The 17,899-nt window shown below is 42.4% G+C and overlaps 1 protein-coding gene across 7 annotated transcripts in view; it reads right to left on the reverse strand.

The window, feature by feature from the left end:
* Positions 1-17,473, reverse strand: part of aak1b (AP2 associated kinase 1b) — a 119,351-nt gene extending 101,878 nt beyond the window's left edge. For all 7 annotated transcript variants that reach the window (XM_048522761.2, XM_048522762.2, XM_048522760.2 and 4 more), the window contains exon 1: positions 16,913-17,473. In XM_048522761.2, coding sequence (XP_048378718.1) covers positions 16,913-17,108 — 196 coding nt within the window. In that variant the 5' untranslated portion in view covers positions 17,109-17,473. The remainder of the gene's footprint in view (positions 1-16,912) is intronic.
* Between the last annotated feature and the right edge of the window lie 426 nt (positions 17,474-17,899).

Below are 17,899 nucleotides of genomic sequence, written 5' to 3' on the forward strand. Positions count from 1 at the left end.
CGGGTCTAGATCCCTGCCGAAACGTCAACTTTCCTGCTCCTAAGATGTTGTTTGGCCTGCTGTGTTCATCCAGCTCCACAGCTTGTTATCTGCAGGTTAGGTTGATTGGCCATGCTCCAGTGCCCCATACTGTCCAGGAACATACAAGCTAGATGGGTTAACCATGGTAAAAACAGGGCTGTGGGGATGGGGGTTGTCTGGGTGGGGTGTTCTTTGCAGGGTCAGTGCAAACTCAATGTGCCGAATGGCCTCTATCTGCACTGTAGGGATTTGATCATTCACTGCGTAGAGGGGTTTTATGAGCTCACACCAGTAGGGGCCAGTGAGTAGCAGTAAGCACCTGGTCACAGGTGCACAGAAACCAAGAGAAGCATGCTGGCCAATGTACAGAAGACCAGGAAGCGCACATGGATCCTTCTTTGAGGAGGATGGGTTGTGTTGGGGAATGGGGCAGGGTGTTTGGTGGTTTGGCTAAAGGGGATTTCTGACAGCAGGCTGAGCATGCCAATGTAAGAAATGAAAACAGAAATGATTGAATCTTTTTGAAAACAATTTGTTATTCCAGTTAACAGATCACTAAAGCACCAAGATGATGGTAAATCAGGTTTGGTTCAGTTTAGAATGAATGGAAAATGAGAGACCTGCCAAGAGAAGCCTTGAAGTCCCAGTCTAGATGCAATGCATTTGATCCCCGACACACTGCTCTCCACATCTGTTCATCAGTACTGTGTGACTACCACTTGAATAAATGCACCATAGCAACTTGGTGCTACAGATACCTTGAAACATGAGTTTGCTCAGCGTGAATCACTGACCTATTTCAGCTTAGCAACAATCAAGTTGAGGCACCCTACTTGTCAGTCCTCAACTGTTGAATCTATATCACTGTCTCCAAAGATCCAACCTGTCTTCAGCACTCCAACACGAGACTGACTTCAAGTAAAAAATGAGAAACATGACATCTCATTGCATTGCAGTTTCAGGCCAAACAATTCTGCAATATTTTAAATTCCCTGGTCCACACTGGCCAATGTCTGGAATCAGAACATTTCACCATCATTTGGATGTGCTTTGTATTTGCTAAAAACCCAGAGGCGTCTTGAAGCAAAATGTGTTTAAACAGTGAGTGGTTAGGAACTGGAACAGTATCTGTGAATGTTGTGAAGGCAGATTCAATCAGGACAAGGGAGTTGGGTGATTACTGAAAGCAAAAACATTTGGAAGGGGTCAAGATGGCTATGGGATTAGCTCTGGAAGAAGGGTGGCACAAAAACAATGGGCCAAGGAGTCTCCTTTTGTGCAGTAACCCCTCAGTGATTCTGTAATCTCTACCAGAAAGGAACAGCATGAACTTCAGGACAACAACCTCCTGGTTAGTAATGACATATCAGTCCAACGTGACACAGTTCTGCTAATGAAGGAAAGCCGAAAAACCATGCACCACTATTAACTTCATGGTGGCCTAATGCATTGTCAGTATGAGTCACCAAACAAGATCTTCGGGCTGGCTCTGAAATTCTTATTCAGCCAGTAAACAGGAGGGAAAATGAAGCCGTGCATTCATTCTCAAACAATTTTCTGTGCTGGAACATTCATGGGTGTGGCTATTTTTCTGATAATGACTTCAGCAAATATTTAATCCTCTCCAACCTTCCTACAGTTCTTCCTTAGTTTGCTCCAATTTAACTAGGACACAGCTAGTTTTCAAACAAAGCTACAGTGGTAGAAGTGACACACTGTGCTGGTCAAATGATTGGCATTGTAACAAACTACAGAAGAAACCAATAAGGTTGGGCAGCCTGGTGAGATACTGGAATGTGGTATTGCCACGTCACTTTAGTGTGTTCAGCCAGTTATTATAAAATGCTGGGAGGTTGCTATGTTGACTCACTTCTCCATGAAGAGTTGAATCAGAATTTTAGACTGGCTACTCGTCAATCTATAGCTGTTTTGGTGTCATATGCAGAACAAGCACAGCCAAATCTCTCATCATACTAACAGCAACATTTGCCCATCAATGCCCACAACACAAACACTCCTTGCAGAACACCAACCAGTTAGACTGAAGTATTTGATCATCTTGTCTAAGCTAACACAGGCGGATAGTTGAAACATCAAAACATAGGACTAATCTAGTGGCAGTAGCAATGCAGATGGTGAGGTTTAGTAATTTGCAGAAAGATGCACAGTGAAATAGCACTCATCAACCGCACAACTGCAGTAAATGCCGCAGCTGTTATCTGATGATGAACGGTTTCAATGTACAACCCCAGCAATTACACTTAGTTATGGTCTTAAACTCAAAGGGTGATGAGAAGAAGGAACAGAGCAGCATTTTCCAAAAAGATGCTGGTGTTTATCCTTTCATCAGTAACCCTGCAAACCCACATCACTTTCAGGAAAACAAATGAATGACAGTCACAAGGTGCTCAGCGTTAGATGAGTGAAGAACTGCTGAATAGAATCTTAGCTAAGACCTTGTCAGGAACCAGAATAACTGAACTGGTGTAAACTAATTGCAGGGCCCTCAGTTCTCCACAAGCAGTCAGAAAAGATAACGAGAATTGACTAAATATGTCAAAAGGAAGGATATGAAACAAACATTTGAATTCACAAAGTGTGCTTCACGTCCTCAGGACATGGCAAAGGACCTTCCAGTCAAATAGGTATTTGAAAAGTGGGGTCAAAGTTGTCACTGAGCAAGCAATCTCAGCACAGCCAAGTCCCCAAACAACTGCAAGCCAATGATCAAACCTTCTCTTTTAACGTTGCGTGAGGGTCAGAACACCAGGGAGGTCAATGGTGGCTGAGAGATCTCGACCCGAGAGGCAGACAAGGCCTCAGTTTATCATCTCTTTCATAAAGCAGGAACTGAGGGTTCAGCACTGTCTTGGTGTGCAACAACAGTGTCAGCCTGGATTTTACACCGGTGCTGTGGAGTGGGGTGTTAAAATCGTAAACAAACATCCGGCAAAGGAGGAAGTCGGAGCCCGTCTACCTTCCACTAGGTTTATTCACTATCCTCCATACAGCACATGCATACATGGCCTTCTACAGACCAGCCCCAACTTGGTGGAAATCTGTTCGTTGTCCCAACATATTGCCCGACAGGGGCTACCACAAGTTAGTTTTGTTTAATTAGTGAATCTGGATATTAGTTCCAGTTTCTTTTATTCACCAAAGTCAACACACACACACCTTTGAAACATGACATGAGCTTCCTCCACCCTAGGCACCCTAAAAGGCTACGGCCATGTCTGCCAGGCTAGTGAATGAAATGAACATACACAATTCCAGTGGCCAGCTCTGGGATAGACAAAGTGGGCTGAATGACCTCCTGTGCTGTTACTTTTATAAGTCTCAATGGGGAGGTATGCTGCACATCAGAAGAAAAATATGTGGATACAACAAACATCCAGCATGTCTTAGCTTTAAAACACTTTAAGCATGAAAAAAAATCAAAAAAATTCCACTTGGAATTCTCTGCCAGAGTGAAGGCAACAGTGACTAATCCAATGGAGGTGAAATTGGAGGGAGTAGCCGAGGATAATGGCATGGGATTGTGTTGGAATATTCCTGAACATCTCTGTGTGGTCAATAAATTGTATTAGACGTGGGCTTTGTGAAAGACCAACGGCTGGTATTTTACCAGAAAATGGGATGTGAATAATTCACAGATTCAGAGAATCCTTACAGTGTGGAAACAGACCCTTTGGCCCAACAAGTCCACACCGACCCTCAGAGCATGCCACCCAAGACCCAACCAACCTAAACTAGACATCCCTGAACACGATGGGCAATTTAGCACGGCTAATCCACTTAGTATTTGTTTTTGACTCTATGAGAGGAAAAGCCTTTTACTGTGCTGTAGACATCTCTGATTCGATGACTGATAGCACTTCCTGGTTTTCAACGAATCCCTGTTTGAAATTGTGATTTAATTTCCAATTCAGATTTTCAAGTTCTAGTGTGTAAATTGTGTAGAAAACTGTGCAGTGAAAAGGAACAGAATTCAGAATACTAAATATTTCATTTCAAAATGGTGCTAAAATAGTGTAATGAAAAGTGTAATGCCTCAAATGTAATTCAAGACAAAAACTGGCCTTAGCACTGTATAAACTTGAAATTCACATAATCTCTCACGTAGTCCTTGAAACAATTTACATAAAATCACTTGAATGTTACACCCATAACATATTGTTAACAAAACAAATCATTTTAAAAGAGCTTCTTCAGCAATCTGGTTACTTGCCTTCAACAACAGACGGCTGGGCACAGCAGTGAGGCAACTATCTGACAGGGCTGTGTGGAATATGCAACGACAACTTGCATTTAGGTAGCAAATCATCTCAAAGCACTGCATAGGGATAGGATCAAACCAACTTTGACACAGGCCACAAAAAAAGATAAGAAGAAAGCAGTAGGTTTTATGGAGTGATAATGGGAACTGCAGATGCTGGAGAATTCAAGATAACAAAGTGTGGAGCTGGATGAACACAGCAATACCTCCTCACCTATACTCTCTACCTATCTTGTTTTCTCTCCATCTTCGTTCTGCCTCCCCCTCTCTCCCTATTTATTCCAGTTCCCTCACCCCATGCCCCTCTCTGATGAAGGGTCTAGGCCCGAAACATCAGCTTTTGTGCTCCTGAGATGCTGCTGGGCCTGCTGTGTTCATCCAGCTTCACACTTTGTTATCTTAGGTTTTATGGAGTGTCTGAATGGAGAAAAGGTAAAAGAAGTTCAGGGAGGGAATTCCAGAGATTATGTCCAATGGTACAGCACTGAAACTGGCAAGACAGAAGAGGCCAGAACTGAAGGAGCACACAGTTGTAGATATGAAGGAAATCACACACATACAAAGGGACCATGTCAGTGAAGGATTTGAAAACAAGAAAGACAGCGCTCTTATGTTATTCAGTTGAGGTAATATGGAACAAATTGCTATTTAGAACAGTAATATCAGGCGAAATAACTCCACAGAGGCCTGTATCCTGTCACTAAGGCACCCTTTATTTACATGTAGAAAGTATCTGAAACTCATCCAGCTCCCTCAAAAACAGCTCTCAGAGTGAGAAGAGCCCCCAAGACCTCCTGTTTATATCTGTCAGCCAGGCTCCTTGATAGTACCAGATTCACAGCCCCAATAAGGCTTTTTTTGCCTTATTGCTGGCTGACCTTGTTACAATCACAACATGAGGTATTGGGCACAGTGTACAAAAACAGTGATAACACCATCTCAATGCAACGTGCGACACACACACACACACACACACACACACACACACACACACACACACACACACACACACACAGTAAGTCCCTTTCACCATCTCCTCCTCAGAAAGTTTATTCTGCCTGCAATTTCATACTTCTAAGCCGCATTCAGTTTCTTTTCAGAACAAGGTTTTCAAGCTACAAAAAAAAAATTCAGGAATTAGGTGAAGGGGATTTTGGCCTGTATTGGGAAATAGGCGGAGTTTCAGATTATCTTAAATTCATGGGTAGGGAGGTTTGGGTGTTGGACAGGGGCATGTTAGAAACATCAAGCTTTAAAGATAACAAAAGCCTAGATGAATGTTTCAGCAGCAATTGAGGTCGGGCTGATGCAGAGTCAGATGATGTTATGGGGACCAGTGCAGAGTGTTAATGAGGCTGCAGAGGTTCTGCATACACCTTACAATGTACGTGCAAAATCAGAGCATCACTTTAATTTTGGTTCCCAGTCCCACACCTTAACAGTGTTATTTAAAAATGCTTACAAGGTAGCGGAGAAGATTCCTTTTCAAGTGTAGAGAGGGATGATGGAGAAGGAAGTGTGAATGAAGTCTGGGCACCCAGCCTGGAATGCAAGCGATTAAAAGGGAACCTCATCCAGGTGCACAGAACATTAATTGTCACATGGAATATTGAGGGTTTACCTTACATGAAATATAGCCAGGACAATTTGACCAGAGGCAATGAACTGCAGTGAAGTCAAATTAAAGCAGGTATTGGCAAGAGAACCTTTCTACAGATAAGGTACCTGCCAGACAGGGTATTAGCAATAAACACGAAGGGCGTTTAAAATTCATCAATGTGTGGTTAAGGAACTGAGAACGTTAACAGACTTTTTTTTAAACCTTTGACTTGCCATGCAACTAACAGCCTGCCAACTTCACTTCTCAAGGTGCACACTGTTTGTTTTCCCCATGGCCAGACCCCCTTCCAACCATTATCTCAGTCTTTTCTTGTTCTGGAATCAATGCCAATTCCCTCCTTTAACATCCTGAGTGGGCGGGCGCATCATTTCTTGGCTTGACTAGGACGAACACGTTGAACAATAAGTGGTTCAGGACGCGACACTGGACTGATAAAATGTGATGGCCAAGGATCATCATTGTTTGCCTCCAGACGTGAGCAAGGATTCAACGCACACTACAGAAAGCTGCAGAGCGTAGGGTTCAGTTACTTATTTGTCTAGCCTCCTGACAGAAACTGGACCATGAAGCATCAGGTATCATTCATTTGTCGGCCGTGGTTTCAGTTGCAGACAGGCCTCTTTTTCCACAGAATCTTTTTGCAGCATCTGGACATGTGCAGAAGAATAATGCAATGTGACAATCTTACCAACATTATATAAACTGCTAAACAAACCTTACAACTATTTTTCTTTATAATCGTCGATCCCCAGCTTAACTCTGACAGAAGCTCAGCTTTTTCGTGTTTGCATGCCTTGATAATGAGGAATTTTAAAAACCTGTTTCCTTAAACATAATTACACTGCATGCCAAGAATCTGCTTTCTTAAACTCCTTCCCAGCAATTCTAAATCCCACTGCTGCCAGCAGCAAGTCACCAGGCTTAAACAGTTGCCACTCTGCAACAGCAGGCATGGATCATGAAGCAGCTTATAAATAAAAAGTAGAAAATATAAGGTCACTATCCACTGGTTCCATCCACAAAAAATCTAAACTCACTCAATTTTTCTTTTCCAGCACAGAAAAGAAAGTCTTTAACAAGGGTGAAGAATCACACCTCGAGACAGATCACAGTACGAAGAAATTTAGAGAGTGACTCATATTACTTTGTTGTATTTTATTTTTATTGCTCAACATACTCATCAAGAGACAGAGACAGTGAAGCAATGCCAGTAGATAAAGTGAACAAGGCCAAACTCTCAATAAAAAGTAGTTCATCTCAGGAGCAAAATGCTGTACAATCATCTCAACCAAGGGAGAAAAGGTACGTTGGATTTCTACACACTGCTTGCACCCAGTCTTCATGTCTGAATGCAAAGTTATGAAGCAACATGATGAGGGGACCATATTGGTGTAGTCACTGAACCAGTGATGAAAAAGCTCAGTTTCATACTCTGAAGACAAGGATTCAAACTTCACCACAGCAGCTCATAGAATTTAAGTTCAGCATGGATCTAAATATAAACTTGAATTGAAAACTTGTGTCGGTAATGGTAATCATGAAATTGTCATCCTTGTTCTTTTATCTGATTCATTAATGTTATTTCAGGAGGGAAAATTGTCAGACTTAAGCCATTCTGGCAGAAATGTGACTGTAGGCCCACTGCAATGTAGTTGACTCTCAATTGTCCTGTGAAATCCCAAATTCACAGAACTATTTTAGTGCAGAAAGAGGCCACTCAGGCCATCCTACCTGCTTGAAACTTAATGCCAATTTCCTTATTTTAAAACAGTTGAGAAAGCCAATTAGTTTAAAGACAATTGGGGATCAGCAATAAGTACTGGCCTTCTCAGCAATGCTCACAATCTATGGAAGAATAAAGAAAAGAAACTTGGCTGTGGTAGCCTCTGAGCTGATCGGTCGAATACCGTGCACTGTATGGGATGCAGAGAGATGATGAGAGATGATGATTCAGGAAAACAGAAAGCAGAATGAATTGAGGCACAGATCAGTTTTCTGCCTTGAAGCAAATGCTCAGGATTGTTCAGATTTTTGGGATCCATGTACCACTGTGTAGGCTGAAAAATCACACAGGCTGCTGCAAGAATTGGATGCTGAAGGCCGTGACCCAATACAACAACCATGCTAATAAAATAGAGAACTGTGGATGCTGAAGGTCTGAAACAAGAACAGAAATTGCTGTAGAAACTCAGCAGTTCTGGCAGCATCTGTGGAGTGAAAGCAGAGTTAACAGTCCCTGTGAAATGCTAAGAAGGGAGGGGAGAGGAACGTGTGTCTGCTGGTGGCATCCCGGTGGAGGTGGCAGAAATGATGGTTTGCGATCCTTTGGACATGGGTACTGGTGAACAATGATTCTTCAAGTGCCGTAGGTCTGCAGATCCTGGTTTTATCAGCTTCTCAACCTTCAAGTTCTGTCCCAAGCAATCCAATGTGGTTCACAGACATGAGTTTCACATGGAACCTATTACTAATGTAAATTAAGAACATATTGTGGGGACAGCTACAGAACTTATCCACAGGGGAGACAAAGCAAATGGCTTTTGGGAACGGCAAAGTCATGTCTAAGTTATGGTCAAGAGAAAGAATTAATTCAATTAGCTTCACTTTCTGCTGATCATCCTCCTTTATTATGAATGTTCCCTCCTAGGAGTGGTCCTATGTACAATTTTCACCAGCGAGCAGGCAAGTGGCCTGCGAAACTAGGAGTGTAAGGCACACAAAGCAGCAGGTTGTTAATGACCTCGCATTTCTCCTGACAACAAAACGACTGGCCTCTCTGAAGCAATTAATAATGGTGTGTCTGAGAACATGAACTTACAGTGTAGGGTGCTCAAGATAGATCTCTTTCAATCAGCTGACAACAAAGCTGAAACGTGGGCAGTGTCAGAGACATTGAGTTCATCTTGACTGTGTCTATATTTCAAGAACTAATTGGAGCTGCTTGGTGATATTACTGTCACTGTTACAGGAAGAAGAGTTTCACAATCTCTTTAAGCCTGGATTTTATGGAACAATTTCCGCTTTATTTTTATTGTAGGGGAGCACAGAACGATATTCTGTTCAAACAAATTGTTCTAGTCTGTTTTACCTGATCAACTTCTATAAAATAAAATTCAACACTTTGAATGTTTTAACATGCCACTTGTCCATCATGTGCATAAGTCTCCCCTTCCTCGTGTCTAACCCAGGGTACTTGTGCCTCAAGCTCAACTGAAATATCACCAAGGATGATGGAGGGCAATTCATTCATACAGATATGGTACAAACCTGGCCAGTTTAATCAGAGCCATCAGTTCATGGTGTCAAATGCTCAATGTTGCTTTTATGACATGGAATAGCAACATTTGAAGCATTGCCATGTAACAAGTTTATCTATTTCTTCACAACAAGATGAAACCAAAGGCCAAAGATGCATGAAGCAGATGCTGTTTTCCCTCATCAGAGACACTTTGATGATATGAGATTCCAAATTAATTAGCATGGAGTGCATCATGTTCAGTCCATTTCTGTTTTGGAATGAACAGTGATTGCCTGGATAATGAAAATGTGTTGCTCTCCAAAATCAGCGCTTCTGAGCTTTGTGCTCCAAGATAACACACAACCATCCTTTCATGAACATCCCAAGCTTAACACTGACCAGGAGAAACTGGGTCAGCGAGATTCATACAAAAGCTGGTTGGAGGTGAGAACCAATACATCTCTTGACTCCCCAAAGTCTGCCCACCATCTGTGAGGCACAAATCAGGTGCTCTGGATGAATGCAGCTCCAACAGCACTCAAGAAGCTTGACAGCAATGAGGAGAGAGCAGCTCAACTGATCAGCACCTCACCCACTACCTTCAATATTCATTCCCTTCACAGAGACAGTAGGTGTGTACCACCAACAAGACACCTTGCTGTCGTGGAACTATAAACTTATCATTGGACCAAAGTTATTGCAGTTTCTTGCAAGCAACACTGTGCATGTGCCTACACCACACAGAGAGCAGCTGTTGACCATTACCTTCTCAAGGACAATTAGGACCATAAATCCTTGTCACACCATTGATGACGATATCCCACTACTAATGAAAATAATCCACTTCCAAATTCCCGCAAGATTCATTTCCTGATTTGGTTGACAAACATCAAAAGCTTTGGTTTGTGAAAAAGCCAACTCTGCACTAGGCAACGTTTCACAAGTCTGCAGCTGACAGCAATATTCTTGGAATTGGGAACGTATATTAATATTCAACCTCTCCATCTATTTTGTTTCTTTCTTCATCCTACCCCAAAACAGAGCACATTGCTGATATTTTCCACTGAAAGGCTTTAACAACAGTTGACCCAAACAGTGTACAACTGAAACCCCAAATTTTGGGTGACATCCAAATTCAAGGATCCAAAGGGCATCTGCCCATTTTTGACATCGCTGGAAAAACCAAAGAACTTCTGTGCACATGTGCCAAACTTAAATGCAAACAGATTAACTTCCACAGTAAGCCAATACTGCTAAACATATCAGCTTAACAAGCTTCAGATATTTTATAATCTGTTTCCATTTCCTAATTTGGGTTCATCAATTGAGCCACACCAAAATGGCCAAGTCCACGCTCCACCTCCCAATATCTAAAATATGATGCTTCATCCAAATCTGTCTTGTGGTTTATATCTGTTGTCATTTAACCTCCAGCATCTCATCACTCCTGCCTCATCATTGCCAGCTTCGTCCGGTTTCTCAATATTCAGCAACACTGAAGTGCCAACCCTATCCCACTTGGTATGTGCGATATAATTGAGAAAGGATCAAATGTTCATTCACTCTCACTGGTTTTGGAGGTTGGTGGTTGAAAGCTCCTGGTCATTTCAACTGAGGACAACAGTCAAACACTTACACTTGGGTGCTGCCAATACTGCAAACTATATTGATTTCAGCCACAAAAGCTTTCAAGGTGAGTAATGAAACGGGACTGAAAAAGGTTAAGTGGAAAGATGAGTTAAGAACAATGGGAAATGAAATGCAAACGCCTCTGCTGCTATCCCATGTTAAAACCTTTAGTTTCAGTTGGCTTCTTTGAAAAGATGATGAAAACTGTTGATGCAGATCATTTTTGTGCACAGCAGTATCTCTGTTCAGCATTGAGAAAGCCAAGCCAAGAAATAACTTTAATTAAAAGTCCATTTTAAATCAAGACACATATGACAAATACTCATCATCACTGCTGATGTCTCAAAGGACATGTGAAGTATGAATGTACCATCAGACACGTAGTTAATTGGAACATATCGTCATCACTGAAAATGAAGTTTCAAACTTCCTACTTTAACAAAGTGCTAAAAGCACAACTTCTTATTTACCTTGCACCTTTTACAAACCCAGGGCATCACAATGTATTTTCCTACCTGAGGCCTCTGAGAAGGGTCAGATGGAAAACTTATTGCCTCAAACAGCAAAGCCCTAATCAACAGAATCTCAGAATCACAGAATTGTCACAGCTCAGAAACAGCCTATTCAGGCTTTTGTGGGTGCACCAAATAACAGTCAAAGCTGGAAAATTCTAGTACGTAACCTCTGCAATACGATGGATCCTTCTGTTTCTAAATTCTCTGTGAATGAAATGCTCAACTTTTGGCATAGAACAACCAATAGTGAGTAAACCAATTCTAGCTGGGCAGCTAGAAATCTGGGTGCACAAATTAAGTCAATCCAATTTCAAATTTTCAGCACTGTCACGATTTCTTGTTTTTCTGTATTTATCCCAGCACCACTGATTAAAAAGCAACTCTGAAAATAAAATGAAATTCCACAGTGTGCAAATCTTAATGATCAGTTAATCAGAAAATATTTTTTTCACAGTGTCTTTTCTCCCTCCCAATGTAACCTCTTGGTGACTTATCAATCCTTTGTGGTTTTCAGTATTTCCTCTAGGCTTCACTGGAAATGTATATGTGTAAATGCAAAACAGATTTTCTGATGCCTTTCAAACTAATCCACATCCTCCCTGACCATAATTGCTAACTGAGAGGGGAAAGATACAAAGGGGCTTTGTAAAAAAAGACACTAAATGAGTTTTTGATGCAACAAAAATCTGAGCATCAAAAATAGACTTGAAGATTTGTCTGAAGGAAAATGTGAGCGTATGGGTCATTTCAATACTCTGAGAGGTAGGCTCATATGCAGTACACAAGCGAAGGCCGCTACAGAATGAGAGTTCTGATGAAAGGTAACTGGACCAGGAACACTAACTCTCATTTCTCTCCACAGATGCTGCCAGACCTACTGAGATTTTCCATTAATTACTACTTTTGTTACAGGATGGGAATTATTTGCACTGGCCTAAGAACATAATAAACTTGGCAGAAGACAATCAATGGCGATCATGGGGAGACGTAGGTTCCTCCAGTATTAGTGTCAGCCAAAATACCAATTGCAAAAAATAAAAATCTGGCCATACTTAGTGAGGCCATTTTCAGGAAACATGGCCTGGGGAAAAGGCAGGGCTTGTAATGTTAATTACTTACAATCACCTCTGAAATGTTCTAAATGGCTCTGATTAATCAGCCACAATCACAACCAAAATACAGCTGGTTTGCAATTTTTGTCCATTTCGATAAACTTATATTGAATCAAAGTATGAAAATGGATTCCAATTGCAAATTCAATTTCAGAAGTTAAAGAGATAGTCTTTGAAGGAAATGTCTCTTGTCTACTCTTCATCGTGCATCATGTTAGAGCCTGTCGCTGATCGAGACAGCATGCAGTTTGTTCGCAATCCGGGCCATTAACGCTCATGGGTCTGAGCTCAGAAGGTCAAGCAGAGAAGGCCCTCACCTTTGCTCTGGATACCCGCAAAACAGAATGGCTTATAAGTCAAGCACATAGCCATGGAGTGAACTTGTCCAAACAGGTTGTATCACAGGTCTGTTTTACACAGAAATTGCCTGTCATTCAGTTGGTTATTGCAAACAGTTAACATAAACGTGCATCTTTGATGATAAATATAATTTTGTTCAAGGGAAAGGACTCATGAACAAAAATTCCTGCAAACAATAGAAAATAGGTGCAGGAGTAGGCCATTTGGCCCTTCGAGCCAGCACCACCATTCATTACGATCATGGCTCAATCAGTATCCTGTTCCTGCCACACTGTGCTGTGAATCTCATTTGCATGAGTAGGGAAAAGTGTCACCCTCAACTCATTGATTAGTCTGGATGTTCAGTCAGAAGCTGGTAGGTTCAAGAACAAGTTTAGGGACATGAACATAAAATCTGCACTGATACAACAGGTGCAGTTAGAATTTAATGTCTGACCTCAGTGAAGGTAACAGATCCCACAATACTATTTTAATCAAGAGGAAGGGAGAGTTCTCCCTGGTGTCCTGGGCAATATTCACCACTGAATGGACTAGACTAAAACATATGATCTGATCATCATCACATGCTGTTTTGAGGGAACTTGCTATATGCAAATTAGGCGCTGCACTTTTTTAAAGCTTGTTGTTGCACTTAAAAAAAGGCTGAGAAGTACATTTCAAAGTTTTGAAAGGTCAAAAAGATTTTACACAAATTCAAGTGCTTCCAATTCTCAAAAGGATCAGTTCATAACGCTCAACTCATCCCAACTTCAGCATTGTCATTTGCAAATTAAAATAAAAGATGACTCATTGAGGAGGGAATATGCTTTCTAAGGACTTTAATGGTAGATGCCCTTGATGACATATTTGGTGAGAACATGGTGAATCTGCTCCCCAATCCCCCAAACTGTCAAATAACTGTTGATAATTCACTACCATCGCCACATCAACAAGGTACCAGGCTGCAGGGACCCTATACCAGCATGACTTCCATTATTGATCCAACAAGTCCAATACTGTTTGTACATTCCGAGTGTTAGTGATCTCCAAATTTCAGGATGACTGATCAAGCAAGCCCAGTTGTTATCCAGCATTCAGTATGCCCACTTACACTGATGCAGCTTCGAGAGATTACTGCTGAGATTCAGCAATTCTTTGCTAATCAGTGAGTAAAGGTAAAGATGCAAATTTCCCAGCAGGGCTGCTCACCTTGGAGAGAGATATCTGCTGGTGAATTAGTCCGAGGGTCACCGTGCGTAGGGAAGAGGCAGGCTTGACAAGGTGGAACTTCATGGTGACCTCAACCTGTGTGGGAACTGAAACTGCGCTATTGACATCACTCTTCACCACAAACCAGACATCTAACCAACTAAGGTAACTGATCCCCAACTGCAGACATAACATGATTACATGCCTCTCTGAAGCTCAGCAGTCATATTGCTGAGAGAACCAGGGATCTAATTAACACTGATGGAAACAGTGAGCTGACTGCCACATTCCGGCAATTGCAATTATGTTAATTATCGTTCAATAACTGGGACATTGTTTGTAATATTACTTTGATTATTGGGATTGCTGAATTCCTTGCTGAGACCTGCAGTCAATATATAAATGTGATCAAAAAGTACTATCATATTACACATAAACCAATGTTACTTTTATAATTACCTATTGCTCTTCAGCAATCATAGCAATGTTACTCTTGATATTACTTTAGTCTTGATAATAAGATTAATTAATGAAGCAATTTTGGGACCATTTATGAGATATCCAGTACATTGGGATTATTGGGTCTGTAATCTTCAGATAGCTGTGTTAATAATAGTAGGATTGCTGGATCAATAACATTGAGTTATAGGATCAGTAACAATGGAATTGCTGGATGGGTACTGAGATTTCTGGATCACTGCTACTGGAATTGAGGCATCGGTCAAACTGAGATTTAAAACATGGTTTTGGGATTGCAGAATCAGTAATGTTGGGAATCCAAACTCAGAACTGGGACTTCAAGATCAGTAATATTGGGAATGTACAATCAGCAATTTTGGAAATATAGGATCAGTGATAATAGAATTGCAGGAAATTGGCATTGCTGGGTCATCACACTTAAAAATGCAAAATCAGTAATATTGGGAGTGTTTGATTATTATAGAGAATGCAGAACACGTGATATTGAGATAGCAGTATTGGGATTTGCACATCATTAATTTTGAAATTTCTGTTTCAGTATTGATGAAATTGCAGGATCTGTTTTGTTGAAATTACAAGACCAGTAACATCAGAACTGCTGGATCATAATATTTAAAATTGCAGGATCAATAATAGAGAGTGCTGGATCAGTCTTGAAAATGCAAGATACATTATACTGAAATCACAGAATTGGGACGGGCACATGATTAATTTTGGAACTGCTGAATCAGTATTGATAACGTTGAAATTATAGCCCATATATAAAAGTAGGATTGCTAGATCACTACTAATGTAAATGCAGGATCAGTAGTAATACTTAGAACGTAAGATTAGAAGTATTGGGATTGCAGGATCAGTAATCGTAGGATTACAGCATCAACAACAGTGTGATTGCTGGATCAGCTATAGTGGGATTGTAAAATCAGTAATAGTAGGTAGGATTACTGGAACAGTAACTGTGGTATGGTGGGATCTCAAAAAGCAAAAATGTTGAAATTCCAGGATCTGTAATAGTGGGATTGCAAGGTCAGAAATATTGATATTGCTGCTGATTTGTAATCTTGATATTGCTGGATCATTAAAGTAGGATAGCTGGATGTGAAATAATGTGAATATCAGATAATTAATGTTATAAATGTAGGATGACTAGTTTCAACTTGAGGGATAGTTGATGCTAAATTTGCTGGATCAGCAAATGTGGGATTGCAGGATCATTAACAGTGGGAATGCTGGATCACTGATGTTGAAATGGCAGGATCCACAATGTTGGGGTTCTGGGTCAGCAACAGTCAGACTGCAGGATCACTAACACTAGGAATGCTGGGTGTTGAAATGGCAGGATCTATAATGTTGGAAATTGCTGGATCAGTAGCACTGGGAATACCGGATGTTGAAATGGCAGGATCCGAAATATTGGGATCGCTGGATAATCGATGCCAAAATTGCTGAATCGGCAACAGTGGAATGGCAGGATCAGTAATTTTGAAATGGCAGGATCAGTAAGGCTGGGAATGCTGGATCACTGATGCTGAAATGGCAGGATCAGTAGCATTGGGAATGCTGGATCACTGATGCTGAAATGGCAGGATCAGTAACACTGGGAATGCTGGATCACTGATGCTGAAATGGCAGGATCAGTAGCATTGGGAATGCTGGATCACTGATGCTGAAATGGCAGGATCAGTAACACTGGGAATGCTGGATCACTGATGCTGAAATGGCAGGATCAGTAACACTGGGAATGCTGGATCACTGATGCTGAAATGGCAGGATCAGTAACATTGGGAATGCTGGATCACTGATGCTGAAATGGCAGGATCAGTAACACTGGAAATGCTGGATCACTGATGCTGAAATGGCAGGATCAGTAACACTGGGAATGCTGGATCACTGATGCTGAAATGGCAGGATCAGTAACATTAGGAATGCTGGATCACTGATGCTGAAATGGCAGGATCAGTAACACTGGAAATGCTGGATCACTGATGCTGAAATGGCAGGATCAGTAACACTGGGAATGCTGGATCACTGATGCTGAAATGGCAGGATCAGTAACACTGGAAATGCTGGATCACTGATGCTGAAATGGCAGGATCAGTAACACTGGGAATGCTGGATCACTGATGCTGAAATGGCAGGATCAGTAACACTGGAAATGCTGGATCACTGATGCTGAAATGGCAGGATCAGTAACACTGGAAATGCTGGATCACTGATGCTGAAATGGCAGGATCAGTAACACTGGGAATGCTGGATCACTGATGCTGAAATGGCAGGATCAGTAACATTAGGAATGCTGGACCTGTAACTAGAGTCGCAGATTTTCAGTATCAGTAATATTGGGGTGGCGGGCTTAGTATCATTGGGGATGCTGGATCACCGGTGCTGAAGGGGCAGAGCCATCCCTCAACACTTGTCAACGCCACGGCTCCCTGCCTCCATCCCCCACGGTCCATGGCCGCTCCTCACCTTCAGCCACCACCTCCTCCACAGTGACCTGCTGCCGGCCCACACTGAACACCCGGCCGATGAAGCCGCTGCCGGGGCATAAGCCGCCGCCCCCGCCGCTGCTGCCGCCTCCTCCTCCTCCACCTCCACCGCCGCCGCCGCCGCCTCCCGAACCCGAGCCCGCCGCCTCCCGCCGGGAGTCGAAGAATTTCTTCATCACTCGGCGATCACTCTCTGTCTCTGTCTCTGTCTCTGTCTGTGTCCGCCCCGCCACCGACCCGCGCGGCCGGGCAAAATAGAACAATCTCGATATATATATTTTTTAAATGTACGTGGTGTCACGGTAATAACGGCAACGAAAATGATAGTCGATCGAGCGACCGAGGGTTTAAAAACCGGGCCTTGCTTCCACCGCCGAGCCGGCCCGGTAACTGGGCTGGAGGGGGTGGGGGTGGTAAAGTGAAGAGACGGGGAGGGAATAACGGGGCGGACCAGAAAAAACAACCGGCTCCCTTTTTTTTCTTGTCGTTAACGCCGACATGAAAGCCGGACCCAAAGAAGGGAGACACAACGCGCCGTGACCCGGATGCGCAGCTGATTGGTTCGATCTCCTCCTTCTTTCTCCTCCCCCCGCCCCTCGGAACGGACCCGGAGTCCCGGCCGAACGGAAAAGACGTCGTTAAATGTTAGAAGAAACAAATCAAAATCTCGTTCGTTGTAAGGGGGCGGGGGGGAAGGTAAGAAAATATCGGCGGAATCCTTTTAACTGTTTATTTTTCAGGAGTTTGTACGCATGCGTGTGGGATTTGACGGTGGTGCGGAATGTTATGAAGAGGCCTGACGGAGATTGTAGTTTATAAAGTCAAGGTTGGATGAGCCAAAGGCTGGCGACTGTACTACAGTTCCCAGAGCACTTTGCGGCCACGCATGACTTCCGGCCTCGGGCGGGGCTCCAATTCCCGGCATTCGTTGCCCGTTGTCAGTTGCCGGGCTCGACGGTTTTCTCCT

The sequence above is a fragment of the Stegostoma tigrinum genome, chromosome 40 (assembly GCF_030684315.1).
Source record: "Stegostoma tigrinum isolate sSteTig4 chromosome 40, sSteTig4.hap1, whole genome shotgun sequence".
Taxonomy (NCBI): domain Eukaryota; kingdom Metazoa; phylum Chordata; class Chondrichthyes; order Orectolobiformes; family Stegostomatidae; genus Stegostoma; species Stegostoma tigrinum.